The sequence below is a fragment of the Pundamilia nyererei genome, unplaced genomic scaffold, assembly GCF_000239375.1.
Source record: "Pundamilia nyererei isolate P.nyererei 1_Seehausen unplaced genomic scaffold, PunNye1.0 scaffold00569, whole genome shotgun sequence".
In the NCBI taxonomy this organism is placed as follows: domain Eukaryota; kingdom Metazoa; phylum Chordata; class Actinopteri; order Cichliformes; family Cichlidae; genus Pundamilia; species Pundamilia nyererei.
Genome location: NW_005187970.1, coordinates 44,349 through 68,629, shown reverse-complemented (window position 1 = coordinate 68,629; position 24,281 = coordinate 44,349). Strand labels below are relative to the sequence as shown.

Below are 24,281 nucleotides of genomic sequence, written 5' to 3'. Positions count from 1 at the left end.
TCCTTATAGTGCGGCTCCGCGTGGTTTGGGAAAATAAAATAGAAGTATTTAGCTGAAGCATATTTTATTTATGTTAGTTCTTTTTTAATTTGTAGTTCTAAATTGGAAGATTATTGTGATATTGAAATATAAAAATTAAATTATATTCTATTATTTTTTCATCGCTCAAAATAAGCATCACACTCGCGGAAGCCGGTATACCCGCCGATACACCGTGCATTTATTGAGACTTTCAACCCCAGGTAGGCCAATTATGGATCTTCGGATCCACATTATGTCAGCAGCTGTTCTCCACCGTGAACAATGTTAAAGACAAACACCGCTCACGCCTCACAGATGACAGCTTACAGTCCTGCGTAAACATGAAAGTGACTTCATACAGCCCCGATTTGCAGACGCTGTGCGCAGAGGTTTGGGACCAGAAATTCCATTGTAAACATATCACAGCAGACCCAACGATGTTTGCATGAACATGCTTTTCAGCATCTCTTTATTGACCACTTTTCACACACGGTTGCTGTACGCATACAGCCGGCTGTAGCTTTGCAGCTCACAGCCCGACACACACCAACACAACAGCATAGATAGCACAGACGTAAAGGCGGCAAGGCGTGATTGCGTTCGCCTCCCCTGCAGCGGCGCTGCAGACCACGTCCCGCCACACACCAGGTAAAATACATACTAGGCAGAATTTTGCAAATATCTATTTTTCATTTTTTAGCAGCATAGTGATTTTTTTCAAATTATTTTTTAAAAGTCAGGTCAAGGCTCCAAAAGCCCAAAGGCGATATAAGGGCGGCGGCTCACAACAGTTTTTGGTTGCTGCATGGATCATTTTAGTTCAGCTGGGTGTCTTTCCTTTTGTTTTATTTCTTTAAGAGTTCAAAATGTGTTAATTACATAAATAAAATGTAACTTTCTCTGTAGCACTTCATGGATTTCATAAGCAACACATACATGAAGGTAAAAAACAATATATACAGTGTTATCTTCATTTTTCAATTCAATTCAATTCAATAAAACTTTATTGATCCTGAAGGTTGACCCCGAAGGAAATTGGGTGCATTGGGTACATTTTAGATGTCAAAAAGTATTTGCGGCTCCCAGTGTTTTCTTTTGCGTGGAAACAGGGTCCAAATGGCTCTTTGGGTGTTAAAGGTTGCTGACCCCTGTGTTAGTAGGTAATGTCAGTACTGTAATGCTTGGTAACTAAGTATAGTCAACTTTAAAACTTTAAAAGAGGTTTTTTTCACCACACATTTTGTTTCCTTGCTCTGTTCCCCTTATCATTATCGAATGTGTGAAAAATTAACCACATTGAAAGAAACAATAATAAATGTCTCTTTTATTCTGTTATTTATCCAGCGAATGACAAGCCTCCACACGCTGAGTTTAGACCACAACATGTTGGAATACATTCCAGAGGGAACCTTTTCCCTTTTACAGAAACTAAACCGGCTGGATGTCACCTCTAATAAACTCCAAAAGCTACCACCTGACCCACTTTTTCAACGAGCACAGGTATTCTTAGAATTTTCTTTCCCACCACATTCAATCAAAAACATTAAACACAGCCTACCACACAATACCACCGTATTTAGGCAATTAAGTCCTTGGGGAATTCACGCAAAATAAAATAAAAACAGGTTGTGAATCAGCAGGCTAAAGCTGTTTATCTATTTTTCAGTGCAATCATTAAATCAATTTATTTTACTGTAATGTAAAAAAGCTGCAAATCAAATGCAATCAAAGTAGGTGTGACCACCTCTAAAAACTGTTAGTATGTGCATTTTGCTGGGCACAGCAGCTGCATCTCAGACTCTGCAGCCCTTATTTAGCATGTTAAATGTTAAAATTGCAGTAGTACAAATACAAGGAAAGTGAAAAGTATGGTTTGTTTGGAAGATTTGAAAGAAGGAAACCTTTCTTATCTAAAAAGAAGAGTCCAGAGTAGAAGTATTGATGGCCATAAAGCACAGTGCCACATTTGGTGATCACCAGTCACAGCCTATCTGCACAGACACCCCATACCAACTGTCATGCATAGAATCGAGAGCCCATTATTTGGACTTGTTTTGCAGCTCAGGTCCTGGGCACCTTGCAATCATTGAGTTGACCATGCTCCTTTGTATACCAAAGTATTCTAGAGTCAAATGTAAGGACAAGTCTCCAGCACTCTTAATTCTCATTATTAAGTAGTTTATGTTTATGATGGAGCAAGGAACCACACATTCAACTGACCAAACTCGACCGAACGTAGTGGAATTGTCTATAAAAATGTTGCTGTTCTAATTTTCACATTTTTTTAATGCACTCCCAGGTTCTAGCAACGTCAGGGATGCACCTCTCTTCTTTTGCACTGTCATTCGGTGGCAACCCTCTCCACTGCAACTGTGAGTTACTTTGGCTGCGAAGGCTGAGCAGGGAGGATGACCTGGAGACGTGTGCCACACCCCAGCACCTGTCTGGCCGATACTTTTGGTCTATCCCTGAAGAGGAGTTTCTCTGCGAGCCTCCACTCATCACCAGATACTCTCACGAGATGAGGGTCCTTGAAGGCCAGAGAGTTGCTCTCAGGTATCAGTTCTTGCTAGAATTGCATCTAAACATAATATGGTGGTTATGAAATCAATAATAATCGGGGAGTAAAGTTTTTATTATGTGGTGCAGTTTTGCCATCATCCTGTAACCACCTGACTTGCACAAACATGCAAGAATATGAAAAGCCTCACTGCTTACTGACGCATAAAACATCAGTGACAGACACAAATATTACCAAAGACTTTACAGGACAAAACTAAATCAAGACAACAACAGCTTTTCTATTCGATTCAGTTATATTTATATAATATAGCGCCAAATCACAACAACAGTCGCTTCAAGGCGCTTTATATTGTACAGTAGATCGTACAATAATAGATTCAGAGAAAACCCAGCAATCATATGGGAAGGAAATACTTTCTACTAACAGGAAGAAGCCTCTGTCAGAAGAGATGGTGATTATTTGGTGGTGAAACATTATTATCCCCTTTTCTTTCATTCTATCTTGTTGTCATTGTCATATAAAAGGTATAAGTGGACAGTGTGGGCCAGTCTATTTACATTTGTAATCTTGTGCAATACAAATTTATTTCATGAAATTGAAAAAGTGGAGAAAGTGTATGGTTAGGTAATTAGGTGTTGACAACACATTTTTATACCCAGCACTTACTTTATCATAGTAATATTGTTACTCAAAAGAGTGACCATTTTTTGTTGCTTTTAAAAATGGGGGAATTATTTTACACACTTTTCACCACTCAAGTTTTCCTCTGCAACATCTGAGGTGCGCTGTCACATAATTACCAATTAACTTTAAAAACCTTTGGTAGAAAATGTCAACAAATGAACACAAATCTTTAGTAATTAAATTTGAAGAAATGCACACACAGTGCAATTTGCATATCTTTACCCTTTAAGAAGTCTGGGGTTAGGGTTGAAACAGCTTAAATGTATGTGTTTGTGTCACTTTCATTTCTCGCTTTTTCACTTCAAATGAACTTCACATCCCAGGAGCCCTTTTTAGTTCATTTCTAACATTAACAACCATGTGTGGAGAATGTGTAGTGTGACTCCAGCTAAAAATGTGATTTTTGTTAGCTCTTATTCTATAACTTTTGAAGCACTTCACAGTAATTGTAATTATCTGCAGAAAAGGGGAAAGCTAAATTACCCTGACAAACATGCTCCTCACTTTGATTGTTTCTAATTTGAATCCTTCAAATTGAGTCTGCTTTGTTGCGAAACCATTTTTTGTTTGATGAAATAGAATATTATGAACATTGTTTTTTTCTGACTCTTCCTTTTTGGTTTATAGCATGTGAGACACGAATTAAGCTATAAAATTTGACTGATTGATACCATTTCTGGCTGTTTATTTGGATCTCTGTCTCAAAAGAGCTATGAACTATGACACAAAAAAATTTAATAACTACTTTTTTAGTATCTTAACTTACTAATTTTACACCAAGACAAGGAATTTTTAAATGTCAGCATTGAGTTATAATAATTTTATTGACCCAGAAACCTTGTAGAAACTGTAGTACAAAGGCTATCATTTGTACTCTAATTCAAATGTGCTCTGTCAACATAGTAGATAAGTTTCAGCCTCTTACTTTTCACCCAAGTCTTAGAGGAAAAGTAGCAGGATTCCAGAAACCATTAAGCATTAAGATTTGCTTCTACTGTACTGTTGTCCCTGTGCTGTCTTGTTTCAAGTTTCACTTCACTGGTTTTCTGTCTTTTAAGGTGTAAGGCAAGAGGTGACCCAGAGCCAGCCATTCACTGGATCTCTCCTGAGGGTAAACTGGTCTCTAATTCCTCCAGAACACTTGTCTACGCTAACGGGACTCTGGACATTGTCATCAGTAAGGTGCAAGACACTGGCTCGTTCACCTGTATCTCCTCCAACCCCGCCGGCGAGGCTCACCAAACAGTGGATTTGGTTATTATCAAACTCCCGCACATTTCCAACAACACAAACAACATCCAGGAGTCTGACACGCGATCGTCGGACATTTCCACGTCAACCCGAGGCGGCGCCAACGGGAGCAACGTGACTGGTGATGTGAAGAGTGGTGTGGATAAGAGGGTGGTGACAGCTGAGGCCACGTCATCAACTGCACTGATCAAGTTCAACTTCCAGAGGAATATACCAGGAATTCGGATGTTCCAGATACAGTATAACGGAAGCCAGGATGACTCACTGGTTTACAGGTAATCTTAACAGCATCACTGCATAACATTCATTACACAGAGTGAGAAATTGAATATGATGTGGCCTACTGAGAGAATGAGCCAAGCTTGAGCAGCATAGATCAAATTACATCAGAATAGATCTAACTTTAATAATCCTCTTGGAAAATGTTTTCACTCGAAATACAAGTGGAACAGCTGGAGAGAAGTGAGAATGTAAGGCATCTGGGCACTGGCATACCTACAAGGCTGATATATTGGCACTGCAAGGTGACTATAAGGGAGTTATTAGGCCACTCCAAGTGGGCTACTGGGGCACTACGAAGAAAGAATGCTGGCCGTGAAAGGGATACATATGGGAGTTGTAAGGTCACTATGAAGTCTCTGCATGAGCTTGAAGGTAAGTGAGATTTATGCACATGGGCAAACCGAGGCCATGACCATGGAAATTCTAGGTTAAAATACCCAAAAAAACAAACAAAAAATGTGTATTTGCCAATTCTGTTTGATCATGAAAATGATTATGTATTCACTGGGATTTTTTTTTTTCAACCTACACACTTCCTTGTCTGAAATTTGCATAATTAATCCTAAAGTGGAAGACAATAAGCTTGTTTTTTATCAGAGCATATGCACAGATAATCCGTCTTTATTTACTCCCTTACAGGACAGACAAAAAGTTCATATCGGGGCAAGTTAGACTAACAAGGATATGAGACGAGGATGGAAAGCAAAGAAACATGAGAGTGTTTGACAATCTCGCAAACTAACACAAAACAGTCCAGCCTGCTGACTCAAACAGGATGGCCTTGACGGCGAGGGCTCTGCTGGCCTTTCTTGACTTTTGTTGTTTGCACAGGATTACACAGATTAGATCAGTCTCACAGGGAATGATTGTTATTTGAGCCAAATATTTACTCCAGTAAATTAGGGGGGGGAGGGAATTAGCAAACACCTCAAGCTTCCATAGGGAAATCTCTTTCCTATCGCTACTAATCCCTACACGTACATCAATATGCATAATGGTCAACGGGAACACCGGGAATGACCAATTGGGTCATCATGACCGTGACCTTGGTTTCCAGGAAAGTCTTCTTTCTTCATAATTCTTTGTCGCTAAACCCCGTTTAGAAAGTGTAACATACAGAGAGGGGACAAGTAGGATTTATAGCTGTCCGTCTTTTTAAGATAACATTACAGCTGTTCTGTTGCTCTCGCTTAGACTCACAGCACAGAGTCTGTGCATTTAGACTTTCACCTTGAGACTTCAAAATACTACATTAAGTACTACAAACAAGCAGCTTTCTGTGGGGCCACAGAGGGGGAGTTATTAGACAGCCTATCACGACCCACGCTGATCATTCCTCTCTTCGTTAGATCGCTTATTCTTTCGTCCTGTCCTTTCATATTCCCCACTTCCCCTTACTCTCCCTTTTTTCAGTAGGAAGTTGTTGGTGTGTCTGTGTTATTTTGCAGTTCCCTTGTCTTTAGGTAACGGATTGATTTCCATTCAACACCTCTGCTTGCACAAAGCAGCAGCCAATTGATTCTGCTTTTTCATTACCTGCACATCAAAGACAGAGAGGAGGGACAGAGTGGTAAAAAGAGAATAGTAAAAGAGGGAGAAAAGAGAAGGATGAATGGAACACGAAGGGAGATGGCAGGAAAAAAATTGTGAATGTAGGCAGGAAAGAGAATGATAGACACAGGAAACATGGCCCCACTGTCACTGTCAGGTGGGGCTCTTACTTTTCAGGTTCAATGCCACAATAGACATATCTGTGCTTTACTCCCCACCTGCTCAACATAATACCATTGGGTGTTGGATGGGTTCTGTGTTTCCTTCATACGTCGAATGCAGTGATTGACGGTTTAAATCTTCACAAGTGTACCCTTTCATTTATGTTAACCATATGACCCTGCTAGTTGCTGCAAAACTGAAAAGTAAGAGTTATAATACTTGATTCTGTATCGATTTGTGCAGGGAAACCTAAACCCACTACTTCTTCCTGAGGGAGATTGGGGTCAGCTGCAGAACAGAACCCCTGGAGCTCACGGGGATTTGGTGCCTTGCTCAAGGACACTTGAGAGACCGGCAGATGTTCACTGATACAGTACTGCTGTTTTAACACCAGTCCTGCTGCTTAAGGATTGTATTTCTATTGCGGAGTCCGGTCTAGTCCATAGTAAACCTCTCTTCAGAGAAGCAATCTCACTGGCATTCTAGTTTTTATTAACATGAGTAATTTCTTTGTCTTTAATGTTAGAGAGATAGCCCAGCAAACTGCATGGCTTTAAGAGAGAAAAAATAAAGATGAATAGCCACACGTTTGTCTGATTATAGACAGTATGTCTCTTTTTTTTCATATGGGGACGTAGATTAGAATCTGGAACATGCATCTCTCAAACTGTCGTCTTCCAGCTTGGCCTGACAGTGCTTAAATGATGGAATTCTGAGACTTGACTACCACTAGACAGTATATTCAGGGTACTTGCTATGAATGTCATGGAGTATGATGTTTTCAGAAAGCATGCTCTGGAAAGAAAAGAAATGAAAGTCAGTAGAAGTAAACAGAATGCATGTGTGTGAATGAGACAGGTGGAAAGATGCTGGAAAGAGTAGAGGTAGTCAAGGTAGCTGAGTTTAAATACCTAGAGACAACCATCCAAAGCAACGGACGGTGCACAAGAGAGATAGCATGGAGTGGGTGAAGATGAGTGGTGACAGAAAGACAGGAGCAAGAGTGAAAGGAACAGTTTATAATGTATCATTTGGAGACAAAGTTACAGAGGTAAAGCTGAGAATCGTTTAGACATGTGTGGAGGAGGGATGGTAAATATATAGGACCAAGGATGGTGAACATGCAGCTTACAGGCAGGAGGAAAAGAGAAGAGGGTTGGTGTGAAGAATGATGATTCTGGGAATAGGGTGAGATGGAGGGAGGTAATCCACTGTGGTGACCTCTAAAGGGAATAATGAAGAAAAGGAAGTGCACCATGATTAGTTTTATTTAGGGTGGGTAGCATTATGGTGAGTGGTTAGCAGTGTTTCTAAAGTTGTGTCCTGCTGGGGATTTGTGTGTAGGCCCCTTCTGTGCTTGTGTTCAAACACATGCATGTTAGCTTATTTGTTTAAGGATATTTTCTATAAAACATATTCACCTACATTATTGTCTAAATGTTGTCCTCAAGCTATCTCTTCACAGGAAGGTACATCGCTTTGTTGGAGATGAGTAAGAGAATAATCTCCTGGATTTATTCCATAGCCATTTTAGTTACATTGAATATTGGGAATCCCAAAAATGGCAGTTGGACTGCAACAAAATATAATTTGACATTATATGTCAATCTAAAAAACATTTGATTAATGACCTATTGTCCTGATTAATGGACAAAGAACTGCAAAGAATTAACTGCAAAGAAAAAATACATATCAGTTTCCTTTAACTCAAAGAAATCTTGCAAATCTTTGCATATTAAAATATTAAACAAGATAACATTTTGGTTTGTCTTTAAAATATGACTAAATTATCGGTCGAAGATCTGACATTCTCCAAAGTTCTACAGAACATTTGAAGTCTCGAGTTGTGATTATTAGTCACTTCTCAGTCCATTTGGACCAGTGTCCAATGAAATAAAGCTGATCAAATTCTGATCCGTTCTGTACTATTTTATCTGCCTGAGCTGCTTCCCACAATTAAAGGCCTGCTCTATTTCGCGGGGTATAGATTGCTGTTAAATTGGATTCTTCACATATAACTTACATTCAGGCAGAAGTATCTTGGATGTTTTTTTGCTGGCACTCACTGTCACTTTTACTAAGTAACATGATAAATGGTGCCAACAGCAAGCAAGGTCAGCTTTGCTAATTAATGTTAATTATTGTTTAGGTGGTGACAGAAGCGTCACTGTGAACTCATGCTGCAGAATTTCTAGTCTAGTACTCATCAACATTTTGATTAAGTAGTTAGCGGCAAATTAAGGTGTGTCATGTTAATTAGGTATTTACAGTGTGTCTGATATTTAATCAGCATGTATGTAAATAGAATCACATCATACCCTACATACATCATCCTTTTTCAGGCAATTTTTGTTTTTTGTTTTGTGCATTTTATGTTCAATATAGATATTTGTTGTGCCTGGAAATGAACAAATAAATGAAATGAAATGAATACCCGATACTGGCAAATATCTTATATCACAGAATTAAGATTAAAGCATAAACCAAGATATTCCTACTGGCTATGACCCCAGTTTGTAGTGATTTTTTCCAAAGCTTTATCAATGCCAAATTGTCCTCCATAAACTTCATTGTTCATCAACCACAGTGACCAAAAATAAATTTGGTACATTTTTTCAGGGAACTTTTAAGAGAGCTGTTTTGTCTGAAAGCAAAATGAATCAACCTTATTTTACAAGGTACTCAAGGTCTTAATCGAGCGTACCAAGAGCGCCACACCATTTAATTCAAGCCACTTTATAATGCAGAACCAACTGTGGATTCAGTAAAAAATATTTGTAGTTAAATTATTTAGCAGCTGTTAAGTTTCATCATCATCTCTTCTCATGGTCTCTATAACTCTAAACTTGGATTTGTATAAATAACTGCCAGAGGAAGTAAATTGAGTCAACAACACAGCTCATTTCCAAATTTCAGCCTGATATTTCAGGGTCATGTCAAGTAAAGAGTGGTATTGAGTAAATAATGTGATGACCTTTTACTCATGACTAGAGCAGAAGCAGCACATGTAGTCCCTGGCCTTAACACCTCACTGGTTTCATCGTGGAGGTCAGAGCCACGTTGATGATGATGCTGAAGCTCACAGTGAGCGTCGATACAGGCGACTGCAAAATGGCCACAAAGTGTAACACATTCTTATCACAGTGAAGAACCAATTTCTGTATTTAATTAAAGGTTTGGATGAATACAACCTATTATTGGATCAGAGAAAAAAATCAATTTGCAAATTATAAGATGAATAGGTGTCTTGTTTAGTCAATGAGCAGCATTTTATAATGGTGATGGTAAAAGGCCTCTTAAAGACGTGTGCGCTGAACATAGAAAGAAATGTTGATGAATGCTGTTTTCCAGTGAAGTGGAGCAAAAGCAAAAATAAAGATAATGAATTTTGCATTAAAGGTCTTCCCGATTTTAAAACGTTAGACTCGATCACAGCAATCTTGTGTAAAACCTAACTGAACCTGATGTGCATACATGATGTTTGAAACTTTATGAAAAAAAGCATTTTCAAAAAGTTCCAGAGACACTTGAACATAGTCACATCCATTAATTAAAAAACAGTTTAGAACAACAACTTAGATCGTTTGAAACGACGTGCACAGTGCTCCATTAATATCCACTCAGATAACAACTATGTGTGAGTATATCCAGTTAAGTCTTGGTTCCTCAGAGCAGAAAAAACAGAAATTTACTTGTCTATAGAGAGGGAGAGAGAGACAGAGAAAATTGACATCATAGCTAAGAGCGAATCCAAACTGACTTTTGAAAATGACTAAATAAAAGAACTTGTGCTGTACTGTATACACCCATAAACTCAAGCCCTGGAGTAGCAATTTATTTAAAGCTACAACAGGTCCAGTGACATAAAGACTTCAAAATATCTGCCAAATCTGAGGCTATGGCGTATCAAAAGACATTAACTCAGCGTTGACACTCTCTAAGTAATATAGAAATGCACACAACCTCTATTGTGAACTGTGCTGCCATTTATTCTTTGATATTTTTTTTCAGCTGTTGTTTTCCAGTCCAGCAGATCCATCGAGCTACAGGGGCTGGTTGCCATTTGCCAGAAAAACTACACATCAAGCAAGTTGTGTGGCAAGCTTTTTTATGAGACCACACAACACTCCCTCTGTTTCTCTCTCTCCTCTTTCTGTAACAGGAAGTAGAGTAGTTTACCCTTGCCAGTGGTCCCTGTGGCCCAAGTATACAGTAACACCTAGCTCAACTGCGCTTAAGACATGAAAAAGCATCCGCCTTTATCCTGCCGTAATGTTCCAGTTCTGATTTTATAGTGCCATAAACATATAGCAGGACTAACATAACACTTTTATTGCTGTAAGTAGTCTATTGGGTTTTAAGCTAACATAAGAAGTACAAGGAAAGTACCACAGCAGTGAGGATGAGTCTAAAGGAAAGAAGTCGTGATAAAAGTGAAACAAGGGGTAGACAAAGGGAACATAATGATTTATATGCCTTGGTGCAGCAGAGAAAGGCTGAAAATGTGGAACAGTTGGGAAAAGAGAAGGAGGGAGAAAAGGATGATAAAAAGAGGGTAAAATGATCAAATAAACATGGAGGTATGTGGTAAAGGGGATGTGAGAAGGGGAGGGAACGTGAAGTTGTTCAGAAAAGGAATGATTTAGGAAAGAGAGAAAGAGGCTGAAAAAAGAAGGCAGCAGACATGAAAAGCAAGAAAGTAAATGACAAAGATGGAGGATGGAAAGGAGGCATAAGGAAAGGAAGAGAAAAAACATGAAAAAGCTAATGGGAGATCAAAACAACAGATTCAAGAAGTAACATTATGCAGGAAGGATATATAGAAGCAGCCAGCCACAGCATTAAGGAGGTGTAGATGACTCAGCGAAGCTGGAAGAATGGAGCTGAGCTGGGCAGATGGAGGTCTACGGCTTGCAGCAGATAATGCTGAAACATCTTTTGAACATCTGGGACAGCTTTAGCTGCATGACACGTTGACATCTAGTCATAACTATAATGGGATTCAGCTAAGACTTTTTTACATTATTTATTTAATAATTGTTTAGTCTCACTGCAGGTTGTTTATCTTATATAAGTTACTAATTTTGTTTTCCTCACTCTACATATTTTAAATGAAGTCAGTGGTTTTGTATACTTTACTTATATAAATGAGTTTATTCACTCTTGTGTTACCCGATCCTGCTCTACTGCCTCATTTGGTTTAGAAGTCGAGCAGTCTTAGGTTTCATTCACCATCATATTTCTGTTCAAAGGAGCTTGCAAAGAAACGTGAATGTTTTGCTTCCCACTGACGTCACACAAAGATTTACGGTGTGTTTTAGAGGCTATCTTTGGATGCTCTTTGGTAATTTGCGGTTGTTTCATCTGAGCTGTTTATACGTTAATTTCTTTGGAAATTATGATGATGAGAGAAATCATCCAAAATACAGTATTAAAGTGTAGCAGGTGACTGCGGCACAGGAGCTAGAGCAGGCCATTCTTCAGTCCGCATGTTCCTTCTCAAGTCCTTTGTTTTTGGCAAGCTTCCATCTCCAAATTACCCTGATCCATATGTGAGGCCATGTTATCACTCATGCACATTGCAGCACTGCATGAGTACAATTAGTGCTGTATGAAATGTGCATAAGTGGGTAAGTCTAGCTCATAGTGGAATGTGTTGTAAAAATGCCAAAACTATAATAAGCAAATGAAAAGCTGCACAGTTTATTAAGAGGTTTTCTGTTAGTCTGACACTGTAGGCAGAAATATTTTAATGTACTGTTACAATAAACATCTCGACTAGAGCAGTTTTTGAATTATGAACTTTTGATCACAAATAAACTCAGTTTGGTCCGCTCTGTTACGTTACCCCTAAGAGTGTTTTTAATATTCATAAAACTAATTTTAGAACTAAACTTCCTTCACTCGTGAAATCTTTTATTGATTTTCACTGCAAGCAGTAATTCACATTATGATTTCTCAAGACCCCTAAAATGTCGTCTTTGAACAGATTGAAATTTTTACAGCCAAGTGAGAACGAACACCGTAAGCTACGTTCATTTTTCACTAATTTAGTGTGTAAGGATGATTATCTGGAAAGCAATTTGAAGGGTTGGGATAATTATAGTTTTTAGATAATGCTGATACACTCTGACATTTAAATGAGGTGGCAGTGTGTTTTCTTGGGAACTGTGATATTATGACTGTAATTAAAGTAATTTCTTAACACTGTTTGTAGAAATGTTTTGCAAAGCTTTTGTTTTATTCCTTTGCTGCCGACAATCTGAATGCATACAGGGTTAAATGGGAAAGAAATGCACAAGTTGTTAGGAGTGCCCACCTGTCCTTGTCCCACCTATGACTACAAGCTGCGTAGGTGCTTGTTAACCATTAGTTCTGGTGTCAGGGGCACTATGCACGGTAACACAGAGATATAAAGCTCACTACTGCAATGTTTTCTGTCTGCCCGAGAGACTTGGACCTATTAGCATGGCATGGTGCCATCTGCTGTGTAAGCTACTTTAGCTTTGAGGTTAGCAGTAATGGAGCAGATGTGGAGCTACCATTAATCTTCTTCACTTTGTGTATATAAACCTGTTATACGTAACTGGTTTGATTGTATTTGTGTTGTCAGATTGTTTGCTCAATTGTTTAGAAAATTAAGTTGAAGAAAGTTATTTTCAGTAGCCTGTGAAAGTAATGACTAATGTAAGTGATTGCTGTGCAATGCAAACCGTTTTTACTGCACAAAACCAAAAAAAGTATGTAATAAAATTAAGCTAAGGCATGTTTAAAATGTGCTATGCAAAGAAAATTTTTTAAAACCTATAACTGCTTTTGCAGGCTATTTTTCTGAGCTTATCTGACAAAGTTTTCTATGTTTCGGGCTATTTAATCTAGACTAGCTTCCATTGCAGTAACATGGAAAGCTCTAGCCAGAAGCACTGCATACAATTTTCTGAAATAATTGGACAACCTACTCTTAGATATCTGTGACCCACATTTTGGTCCTTTCTCTGTTTGAGTAACACAGCTGTGCAGTTTTACTGTGGAAAGGAAAGAAGATAGTGGTTAAATACAGCAGGTCAAATAATGAAAAATTAAAATAGAATTCAGTTGTAGTGCGTCATATCACATGAACTCCATCAGTATTGTTAATGAGATGACCAGTTCTATTAATTTTCCCTCTTGGTGGTTGGGGTGTCATGGGTGGTCATTTATGTGCAAACACTGTTTTGTTGTCTCAAATGTACTTTTTTGCATGGTCACTCTCAAACTTAAAGTAATCACAAGTAAATAAAGTATGTAAGGAAGTAAATCACAAACTCCAGGCTTCAGGCCCAATGTTGTCCCCTCTTCTCACATCAAACTGACATCAGATCATCCATGCATGACCCCAAACAGTGCCTGTTTTGTTGTTGCCAGAGTTGCTCAGCTTGCATTCACTTGCAGACTTAAAAAAAAAACCTCAAACTCTGAAGTTGGAAAAAAAATATAAAAAGGCAGGATTTTGCAGGTCAGAAACAGGGAGGTCTTAAAGGGACATTTCCACTGTGGCTCGCTCATATAATGCTATGGCTTTCACTTCATTTTTGTTTCAATGGCCAGCAATGCCACATACCTAACTAAGTGCAAAACTAGAAAACTCTCTCTTCTCTGAAATGGAAAAGAAAATGATTTCCCTGCAGATATCTAAAACGACTAATGAGCTAGACAAAGCAGTGAAAATAATTGTGTGTTGTTCACCCACGGTGTCACATATGATCTAACTGGACCGTGCTGCTGGGGGCAAAGACTACAGCTGAGTTATTAGAAGTCCTCGGCCCATATTGCAAAACTCCAGCTTGACCTGAAGGTCCTGGTTTTGTGTGTTGCACCACTGCCATGCATGCCTTCAAACCTCCTGAAAGACTGCATATCTGTGGCCTTTAGGCTTTCTCCAATGTTTAATCAAGTGAAAATGTCTGAAACAGAACAATCTGGTATCAGAGTTCACTGTTCCATTCATGGATGGAAGCATTTGTCATGAGACAGAAAGCAGGAAGCAACAAATTGAGATGCTTGCTTTGACCTGGACCGGGGCGAGAGAAGTGAAACTCGATTAACATGCACTCTAATACAACGCAGAAGCCACAACCGTGCACGTGCAGGCTTCTGTTTACAATCATATAGTCATTTCAGTGATGAAGTCCAGGAGTCCAGGTATGGTGACAAACGGCAGGAATAGTAGACTTGCAGTGGAAAAGAATATTACTGTAATGGAACTCACACACATAATTACATACATGTACAGACACATATAAGTACATAAATGGATACTCATAGAGAAACATCCAAGCTGACATTTTCTCTTGTGTAATGAAAGTGTAATGAAACCCTGACACACACACACACTCACACAGAGGCGCCCTGGGCTGAGGGCTTGGCAGAGCAGAGTAGATAGATTAGTGTAATAGTCTCGGCCAAGGCAATCATCTGCCCACTGTAGGGCTTCAAAGACTGGCAGCAAGATCCAGCTCAGACACAAAGAAATTAACCACAATGAATGAGTCACTTTGGATGAGTTCACACTGCTAACAGCTCAAGAAGGAATGTAAAGGAAAAACAGAAAAAAGAAGAAAAAAAAACACATAAAAATGAAAAAAATGTACTTTTGTGTGCTGAGTAAAGCTCAAACAGATTTTCAACATCTTGATTGTTGATTGTATACATAAATTATAAATGGTGATAGCTTTGCTTGGACACTGAAAATGAAAAAGTTTTTCCTTATTTCATTGGCCAGAAAGTGCTGATATTTTAATGAAGAAACATTCTGATTTAGTACCTGTAAAAAGGAGGGTTCGTGCAGCTAATGGTTTCTTGGAAAGATTCATGTATGGCAAAGAAGCAAACAAGCCCTCGAGCCCAGTGCATTATTCCTCCCTATTCTTTTCCCGGTTTGTTTTTGACAGTAGAAAATGCTTTTTTACTATTTAAAATCATATTTTTTCTGCCTCCATTGTAAAAGCGGAAAATGTACATTTCCATCTTTGGAGCAACAAAACACCAGACTGTTTAGGAAGAACAGCATTTCCCCTGCAATATTTTATTTTCTTATTTTAAGTTACTTTTCTAACAGACAAAGGTGGACAAAAACTGTTGATGATTATGATAAATATGCTTAAACTATATTTAAACAGCCTAGATTTTGTGATCCAAGAACTGGACTGAAAATGACTGGAGCAAAAACAATGTCCAAAGCAAAACTTTGAAAGACATCAGAAGGCCTGAAGAAATATTCCTCAAAACCATTATAATAAATAAATAATATGAACCCTGACAAAGCACACCTGTGAAATGGAAACCATTTCAGTTGACTACATCTTGAAGCGCACTGAGAGAAGGCCAAGGATTTGCAGTGCTGTCAAAAAGCAAAGGGTGGCTACTTTGAGGAGTCTAAAATATAAAATATAAGACAAGTTATTTATCAATTTTGTCTTTGCTACATAATTACATAATAATAATAATAATAATAATAATAATAATAATAATAGATTTTATTTGAGGGCGCCTTTCAAAAACCCAAGGTCACCTTACAAAAGAACAAAATTAATAAAAGAAGCAATAGTCATAAAATACATAAAAATAAGTGATTAAATAAATAATTGCAAAGCAGAACTTGACAACAGATAAAATCAGCACTAAAGCGAATACGTTTGAACAGATGTGTTTTGAGCTGTGACTTAAATGCGGGAAGAGAGTCATATTTCTTATGGCTGGAGGAAGAGAGTGGCTGGAAGAGCAGAACCACTGAAGGCTCTGTTCCCCATAGTGGTAAGACGTGCGGACGGAACAGTAAGATGAATAGCAGATGAGGATCGGGAAACAGTGGTGATATGGAGCAGGTCACACAAATAGGAAGGAGCAGGACACACTTGTACGTGAGAAGTAAGAGTTTAAAATTTATCCTGGCTTCTATGGGCAACCAGTGAAGCTGCTGAAGAACTGGCGTAATATGAGCCCTTGACAGAGTACAAGTTGTGACCCGAGCTGCAGAATTTTGAAGAAGTTGGCGTTTATGAAGGGACCTTTTAGGGAGACCAAATAAGAGGTAATTGCAGTAATCAATGCGGGACGTAATATGACTATGGACACGGATGGCAGCAGCATGGGGAGTAAGGAAGGGATGGAGTCGGTTAATATTACCTAAGTGAAAGTATGTAATTAATGTGGGACTGGAATGAGAGAGTATTATCAAGTATGACACCCAAACTCTTAACCTGAGGGGAGGGGAGGGTGGGAGAACTTTCAGTGTTAATGGAAAAACTGTGGGATTTGGATAAGATAGAGGCTGTACCAACAAGTAAAACTTCTGTTTTATTACTGTTTAGTTTAAGAAAATTGGAGGAGAACCATGATTGTAGGTAGGTGAGAGGGATAAATTGGGTTTAGAAGAAATGTAGAGCTGGGTGTCATCATGTATCTTGCTTCATATATTTGATTTCTTCATTATGTATCTACAATTTAGGAAGTAGTAAAAATAAAGAAAAACCATTAAATGAGAGGGTTTGTCCAAATTTTTGACTTTTTAAAAGAAGAAATGCTGGTATGAGCTGTCAAAAGATAATCTATAAATGCCTATAGTTTAAGTTAAAATGCAGAGACCTACCAGGAGTTATGAAAACAAACGCTTTTTATAGAAAGATATTACTGCTTTAAACACAGCCACACATACATTCTTGCACACAAACGAAGCCCAAAGCAAGCACAGCAGTTAATAGAGAAATTAATCCCTGTCTGTGGATGCATGTGTATCCAAATGCAGCTGCTTGTGTTTGAGCTTGTAGGTACCAGTGACTTTCATTCCTGTCATTAACCTGCTATCTTCAGCATCCTTGTATGTGTCCCACCATAGAACTAATGGCATTTTCAGGATGTGTGTTTACGTGTAGTCAAGGTTCACCACTATTGTGATAAAACCATTAAGAGAAGCAAAGGGTAGAATTCTCATGGTCATCCGCTGTTCAGATGATCCTATTAGTATTCATAGGGTCGTATGAATACCCTTCCTCACATGCACTCACATTCACTTGAAGCCTTGTGCTGTTATTCCATAGAGGGTATAGTCATGACCTGCCATTAAATTCATCCCCGAGCTCTTAATACTAACCATTAAACCTTAACATGTCTTCTAACCTTCGCTTAACTCGAACTCAAAACCAGATGCTTTAACCTGGCCAAAGTAGCCCTCTGCTGCTCTCAGTGCACGCTCGACCACGGGCTTCTGAACTAGCTGCCCTCTTTGGATTTAATGAGGAATTTCATTAGCATTTTAATGACAAATTCCAGGACCGCTGACAAGACTTTATTTTAGAGAAACTGAAGGGCAAATATGCAAAACCTCCACTCAATGTGACAAGTGTCCAGTAAAGAGCAACAAATTGGACTCAAAATGTCCGAGTGTCCAGGAGAATATCCAAAATGATTCATTCTTTATTCATCCTTATTGTCAGAACTGATGAGGAAAGACTGAACGGTTTAAGTATACTTGTGCATGGTCGCAGGTCCATGCTGTCAAAGGTTGTCGGCTCAAACCTTCTGTGCCATAATAAGTCATTTAATTATCCTTTATTTGAGGTTTCAGCATCCAAAGGAGCGGAGTGTGTTTACTCTGTGTCATTTCATTCACTTCACTTTTCGTCACTCTGGATTTCTTTTTTTCTGCATTCCTGTCTTCTTTTAAAAATGCACTGTACTGTTTTATTACTCTGGAGGATGGTGTCACATGTTTGTAGAAACAAAGCAGTGGGTATATTCATTATTTAGATTGTGCATATTTTTTGCACAGTGTTTTCACTATGATGACATGAGGAGCCTATCATCTTACAGTCGTACACAAGAGAACTGACAGAAGTTCACCTGATGTTAGAAATTTGTTTAAGGTTATGAATGATGGTTCATTCGAAAAAAAAAAAAGAGTAATGTCCTCCCACAGCAATTATTTCATGTACTTTTCATATTTTTATGAAAATCTCCCTGTTTAGTTCGACTTTATTTTTAACATTTCATGGACAGAATAGAACAACTGAATATAGCGAGGCCACTCAGCCTTGTTGCATTTTGTTGTGATACTGCACCTAAACTATCTCTTAAAGTGCTAATTATTTTAATTTCCTTCAACTTACAAATGTTGAATCTCCAAAACAGCCACAGAAAGGGAATAGACTAGGCTAATTAACGCTGTATGTAACTGCTCATGATTCTTGCTATTCTGCCTCTTAGGCACTATTGCTACTGCTTTAGTTCTTTATTTGTCGGGAACCATGCATAGAAGCATTTAACTAGTATTGACTTTCTATCTGCACTCCTTAGGCAGGCAAACACAGCATTAGTTATGAAATCCAAATAATAGATGTTGAGTCAAATATAATTACTAGTTTATTTGTTTCTCTATGAAGGCTACTGTTTTCCACTAAGGTAGACTATATTAGCCATCTCAAAAAGGCTTCAAGAAGCTTGAAGCCAAGAAACTGCTGACACACATGTTGAACTGTCATTTTGCCTTCCCTTTCTTCCTGCCACAGAATGATCCCTCCATCAAGCAAGAACTTCCTAGTCAACAACCTGGCAGCAGGCACCCAGTACGACCTCTGTGTCCTGGCCATCTACGATGACGTTATCACCTCTCTGACAGCAACGCGAGTGGTCGGCTGCGTGCAGTTCACCACCGAGTCAGAGTACATGAGATGTCATTTTATGCAGTCTCAGTTCCTGGGTGGGACCATGATCATTATCATCGGAGGGATAATAGTGGCCTCGGTTCTAGTTTTTATTATCATCCTGATGATACGGTATAAGGTGGGTCTGTCTCTGTTGCTCTTGTCCAGTCTAGCCATAAGGCAGCAGGAATGAGGCAAGAGAACTTTTCATTTAGCTGAATGATTGTCGTTATGGTGATCATGTAACAAGAAAAAGTCACAAAGTGATCTAGTGATTTTTTTTTAAATCTTTTGGTCTTCTTTGTATCTTTCTAATCAAAACTGTAAATTAGAGCTTAAATAAAAGCATTAAAATGATTTGTCTACATAAACTGATATTTTGAAGCATTTTAAAGTATCCTTAACTGATGCAAAAGCTACATCTGTTATAGTCATAGTGGTATTAGGTCTCCTGTAAATTTTTAAATATCATAGCATATTTTGTTTTATTTACAACAGCAACTTAGTCCTGATATAGGGACCAACAGGTTGGACTCAATGTGAATTTTAAAAGGGAAGAACCAGGTGAAGACATAAAGGACTAAACGTTACTTGAAAGGGTTCAAAGGGAGACACTTAAGATGAGAAAAATCGGATCTAATTTTCCCTTTTCCCTATGCTTTTTCCTCAGGTGTGCAACCCTAGTGAGGGTGGCAAAGGCATTTCAATGTCAATGACCAACGTTCACTCACAGACCAATGGGCAGCAATCTCAGGGTTGCACCGTGACTCCAAGCTCCTCTAAACACGGCTCAATCGGATTAGACGACCTCCCAGGAGGCACAAAGAGGAGTGGTGCTGCAGCAGCGGGAGGTGGGAGAAAGGATACAATAGCTCAGGCCTCTGAGTCTTCCCTGCCTGACTGCTCCACAGCCACATCAGTTCTCAGCCAGGCTTGGTCGGCCAGAAGCCCAACAGCTGGAGCCGAGGAACGAGAGAAAACAGTTGAAGAGAGAGCTCAAGCCGGCATTGCATCACCCACCGCCACCACAGGCTCCCTACACAAGCCAAAGCGAAAGCCCGCCCCAACTAAGCCTGGCTCTGCTTGCTCCAGTGGCCAGGGGATGATCGAGAACCTCCCAACTGCCTCCTCGACACGACCACCTTCCTCCACTTCCACCGCCTCCTCCGCCCTCCTTCATTCCTCATCCCCCGGTGCCCTGGAGAACCTCAACACCAACCGAAATAACTCCACCGCTCTCTCTCAGACCCCACCACCTCCCTTTGCCTCTTCCCCTTTCTTCAGCCCCATCGCCACACCGAGCCCAGTCCCATCTGTGCGATTCAGAGAGACGCCCATCCTGCGCCGGGCTCCTCGCACCGCCGCCTCTTCTGCCAGATATCAGACTCTTCCTGTGGAGGAGGGAGGAAGGAGCAGAGCTAGGAGGAGGTACTCACTCAGTGAAGGAGGCTCAAAAACTCACTCTGCCCACCAGGGAGGAGGAGGAGGAGGAGCACCCAAAATAGGGCGCGTAATACGGAACAAAAGGAGCCAATCAATGAGCGGTATGCTACTCCCAAAAGATGGGGATGAAGAGTCGGACAAAGGGCGGTGTGAATCTGACTGGATCTTAGAAAGCACAGTTTGAACTGGAATGAGCCAGCGACCATAAAATGAACTTTGGTTTATTCATTGTTTGTCCTTTGTGTGAGTGGATGCGTGCAGTGTGAATCAAAGTTTTGTTTATAGGCGTATGTGTGAAAAGCCTGCTTGTGTCACGAAAAACTTTGCGCGTTGTTACTGTGTGTTTTCCTGTTTGAATTTTCTTTCTAAACGTGTGAGAGGTTGACTGTGTTTCTGGTAAACGTGTGTGTGTGTGTGTGTGTGTGCGCGCTTTTTTTAAAATAATCAGTCTTTTCATAACTTTTCTCCACAGTTATTTGTACTTGATTTACAGTTTACAGTTTTGTTTTTTGCTTTTGTTTCCACTTCAACAGTATCCATTTTGCAGTCAATCATTCAGCGAGTAGATAACTTGCCTTGTCTCGTAGCGTCCTCGAGTTGTCTCGTTGGTTCCACTTTATAGCACAAAAGAAAAACAAGACAATGGACTCGCCACGTCATTTCCCGATTCACTATCACCTTATCTGAAAAATACCACAAAAAGGGAATTAATACAGGAAATAAGAGGAATAAAAAAACGGGAAAAGCACACCATTCTTAATGTTCACACGCTCACAGAGATGTGCATCCATAATGTGGCAAGAGAATAGCAGTCGGTGCCTTCTTTTGCACTAACAGACCCTCACTAACAGATACTTTAACCGGATTTAGGACTCCACCATGGCTCCACGAATGAGGGGACGGATTAAGGAAGAGAGATTTCACACATAGCCTTTCTTACCTACTGCGGAGTACAGACCTTTTCTGGACATATAAAGACAAAATGTTACAGACAGATGAAGACTTTAATGAACCTCTTATGAAATTGATATTTTTTAAAGCGAAGTATTAAAAAAAAAAAAAGCAAAGAAAAAAGCAACGTGAGAACCTTGTGAGCTTTTCACTGACACTGGTATAATACAGCCTGTGTTGGTCACAAGCTCACGGAAAGCTTCTGTACAGAAAAAGACAACATGTACTGTTGTTATGTTGTGTAAAATAAAAAAGGGATAAAATGAAAATGGGAATGTTATGGGTGTGCTTTACAGCGAATATACAGCATGTCAAAAAATATACTGTGCTGGCATATTGCTCCAGTTTTTCATATCATTATTATATATTATATTATCTTTTCAATTGGAAAATTGTTTGAATGATGCGGCTTTTCATTCATATTTTGATAATTCGATGTATCGATGTTTACCTTAAAACCTCAGGCATAGTTACACACACACACACAGAGACGTAGTCTGGAGGTTTATTCACAGCACAGAATCTGATTTCCATACCTCCCACCTCTCACTGACTGCATTTATTAGAGGGAAGCAATTTAGGAAAAAGTGCTCCCTGTGAGGCTTTGACAGTTTGCCAATGTGCCAATGAGTAAGGCTCACGTGACCTGTTTTTAAGTGCTTACAAAACAATCATAGCGCTCACATGAAAAACAGACAGGGAAGCCTGTTGTGTAGCACGTGAGAAATAAGAGAGGGAGCAATAATTCAGCTCCATACAGTGCTTTATGATTCTCATATAGAGCACTCTTCTAAAGTAACAGGCACTTCTTATAACAGAAGAGCTTCTATCCTCCCCACTCAAAGGAAACCTTCTGTTGTATCTCTGTCTGTGGTGAGTTTTTAAAAGGTCTTATGTGTGGACCAGAATGATATTCAACAAAATCTACATCCAAAATCTGAATGTGGTAACAAGGACACACAGAAGCACAGCACAGTTGCCAAAGAAAATGATTTTTTGCTGACTTGCAGGCAAGAACCATAAAAATCTTCACTTGTGTACAGAAGACAGGAGGGTTAATATTACGTGGATTCAGAAGGTTGCAGTGAAGGCTACAGTTCAGTTCTATTCTATTCTGTTCTATTTTAGGCCTAATACAGCATAACTAAGGGAGGGTTCAAGGTCACCTAATATATCCCTAACTATAACCTTAATCAAAAGGGAATGTTTTAGACCTAATCTTATAAATAGTGAGGGTGTCTGTCTCCCAAATCCAAACTGGTTCCATAGAAGAGGACTTGGAAGCTGAAGGTTCTGCCTCCCATTCTACTTTTAAATACCCTAGGAACCATGAGTAAGCCAGCTGTCTGAGAGCAAAGCTCTGTTGGAGTTATACGGTACTATAAGGTCTTTAGGATAAGACTGCGTCCGATTATTCAAGAACTAAGTGAGGAGCAGGATTTTAAATAAATTTAACAGGCAGCTGATGAAGAGAAGCCGATGTGGGAGAAATATCCTTTCTTTCTATTCACTGTCAGTAGTGTTGCTGCAGCATCCTGAATCAACTGAGGCCTTTTTATGCAGCTTTTCGAGCAAATTGAGAATAATGAATTACAATAGTCCAGCCTAGGTGTAATAAAAGCATTATTACTGAATTATCATATACTGGGTATATTTCTGAACTAAAACTGGTGGACTTTGCAGGACTCTGTGTTACAACAAAACGTTTAAACCCAGATTATTTCCTCAAAAGAGACAGTAGAGTTGAAGGGCTGATGATTCCAGGTGAATGGGGTTGTGATGACATATGTCGCTGATGCTAGAGAAGCCGGTGAACAGTGGCAGTCATGCTTGCTATATTTGCAAGCATGAGGTTGATTTGGTGGTGAGTAGAATTAACAGATGCCTGTCTTGCTGGCACACAAAGGAAATCTAGGGCACAAGAAGAACTTGATTACAAAACTGGAGATCAAAACGAGAGCAAGAAAATTAGAGAGGAGCCTGGGTGTTGTTTCCCACTACAGCTGACAAACCAGACATCAAACATCAACGTCTTTTTCATACTGACCCAAATTTAAGAATCATCACTGCTGATGAGAGGTTGGACTACAGCTACAACCAGACAATTTTCAGTTGAACAGTCCACAGCTGTGGAACCATAAGGCAGCGCTTCAAATGAGACCAGTGCACAGTAGTTATTTTTTCCCCAACATTTACTGGGTTGTGTATTTTAACATCAAACATTTTGACATCCTGCTTGGAGGGCTAACTCCCATAGCACAACAAAGGGCTCCCACTGGGAGGAGGCCTTGGGTAGACCCATGCAGGACACACTGGAGAGATTATATCTCTTGGCAGTCCTGGTGTTACCTCGACACTAAAAGCTGATTTTTCTCAAACATTCTGTTGTGCAATTTTGTGCTAGTAGATTTGTCGATTTTAGAAATATTTCAAACGGACAAAAACCTCCATAATGTAGCCTGTAAACTCCACAATCAGAATGTGCCATATACTCGCGCAAAATAGGAACACAAAGAATTTCCAAATAGAATTTCCACATCAACAAACACAAAGAGTAACAAGGCTGTGGGCCACACTCAGTATGGGGGAAGTCGATATTAGTTAACATCAATGCAGGAAATTGATTCACTTTTAAATTAAATTACCAAAAAATTGTTTGACATGAAACTGTTCTGACAGCCAATTTCCAATTGATGTTCTCACTTCAATTAACAGACACTGTTGTTTTAATTAAG

At 39.3% G+C, this 24,281-nt stretch overlaps 1 protein-coding gene across 1 annotated transcript in view; it reads left to right on the top strand.

The window, feature by feature from the left end:
- Window positions 1-21,800, top strand: part of lrfn5a (leucine rich repeat and fibronectin type III domain containing 5a) — a 101,023-nt gene extending 79,223 nt beyond the window's left edge. The window contains exons 6-10 of the mRNA XM_005754454.1: window positions 1,366-1,521; window positions 2,321-2,577; window positions 4,288-4,755; window positions 19,018-19,291; window positions 19,823-21,800. Of these exons, the coding sequence (XP_005754511.1) occupies window positions 1,366-1,521; window positions 2,321-2,577; window positions 4,288-4,755; window positions 19,018-19,291; window positions 19,823-20,779 (2,112 nt within the window). The 3' untranslated portion in view covers window positions 20,780-21,800. The remainder of the gene's footprint in view (window positions 1-1,365; window positions 1,522-2,320; window positions 2,578-4,287; window positions 4,756-19,017; window positions 19,292-19,822) is intronic.
- The last annotated feature ends 2,481 nt before the right edge of the window (window positions 21,801-24,281 follow it).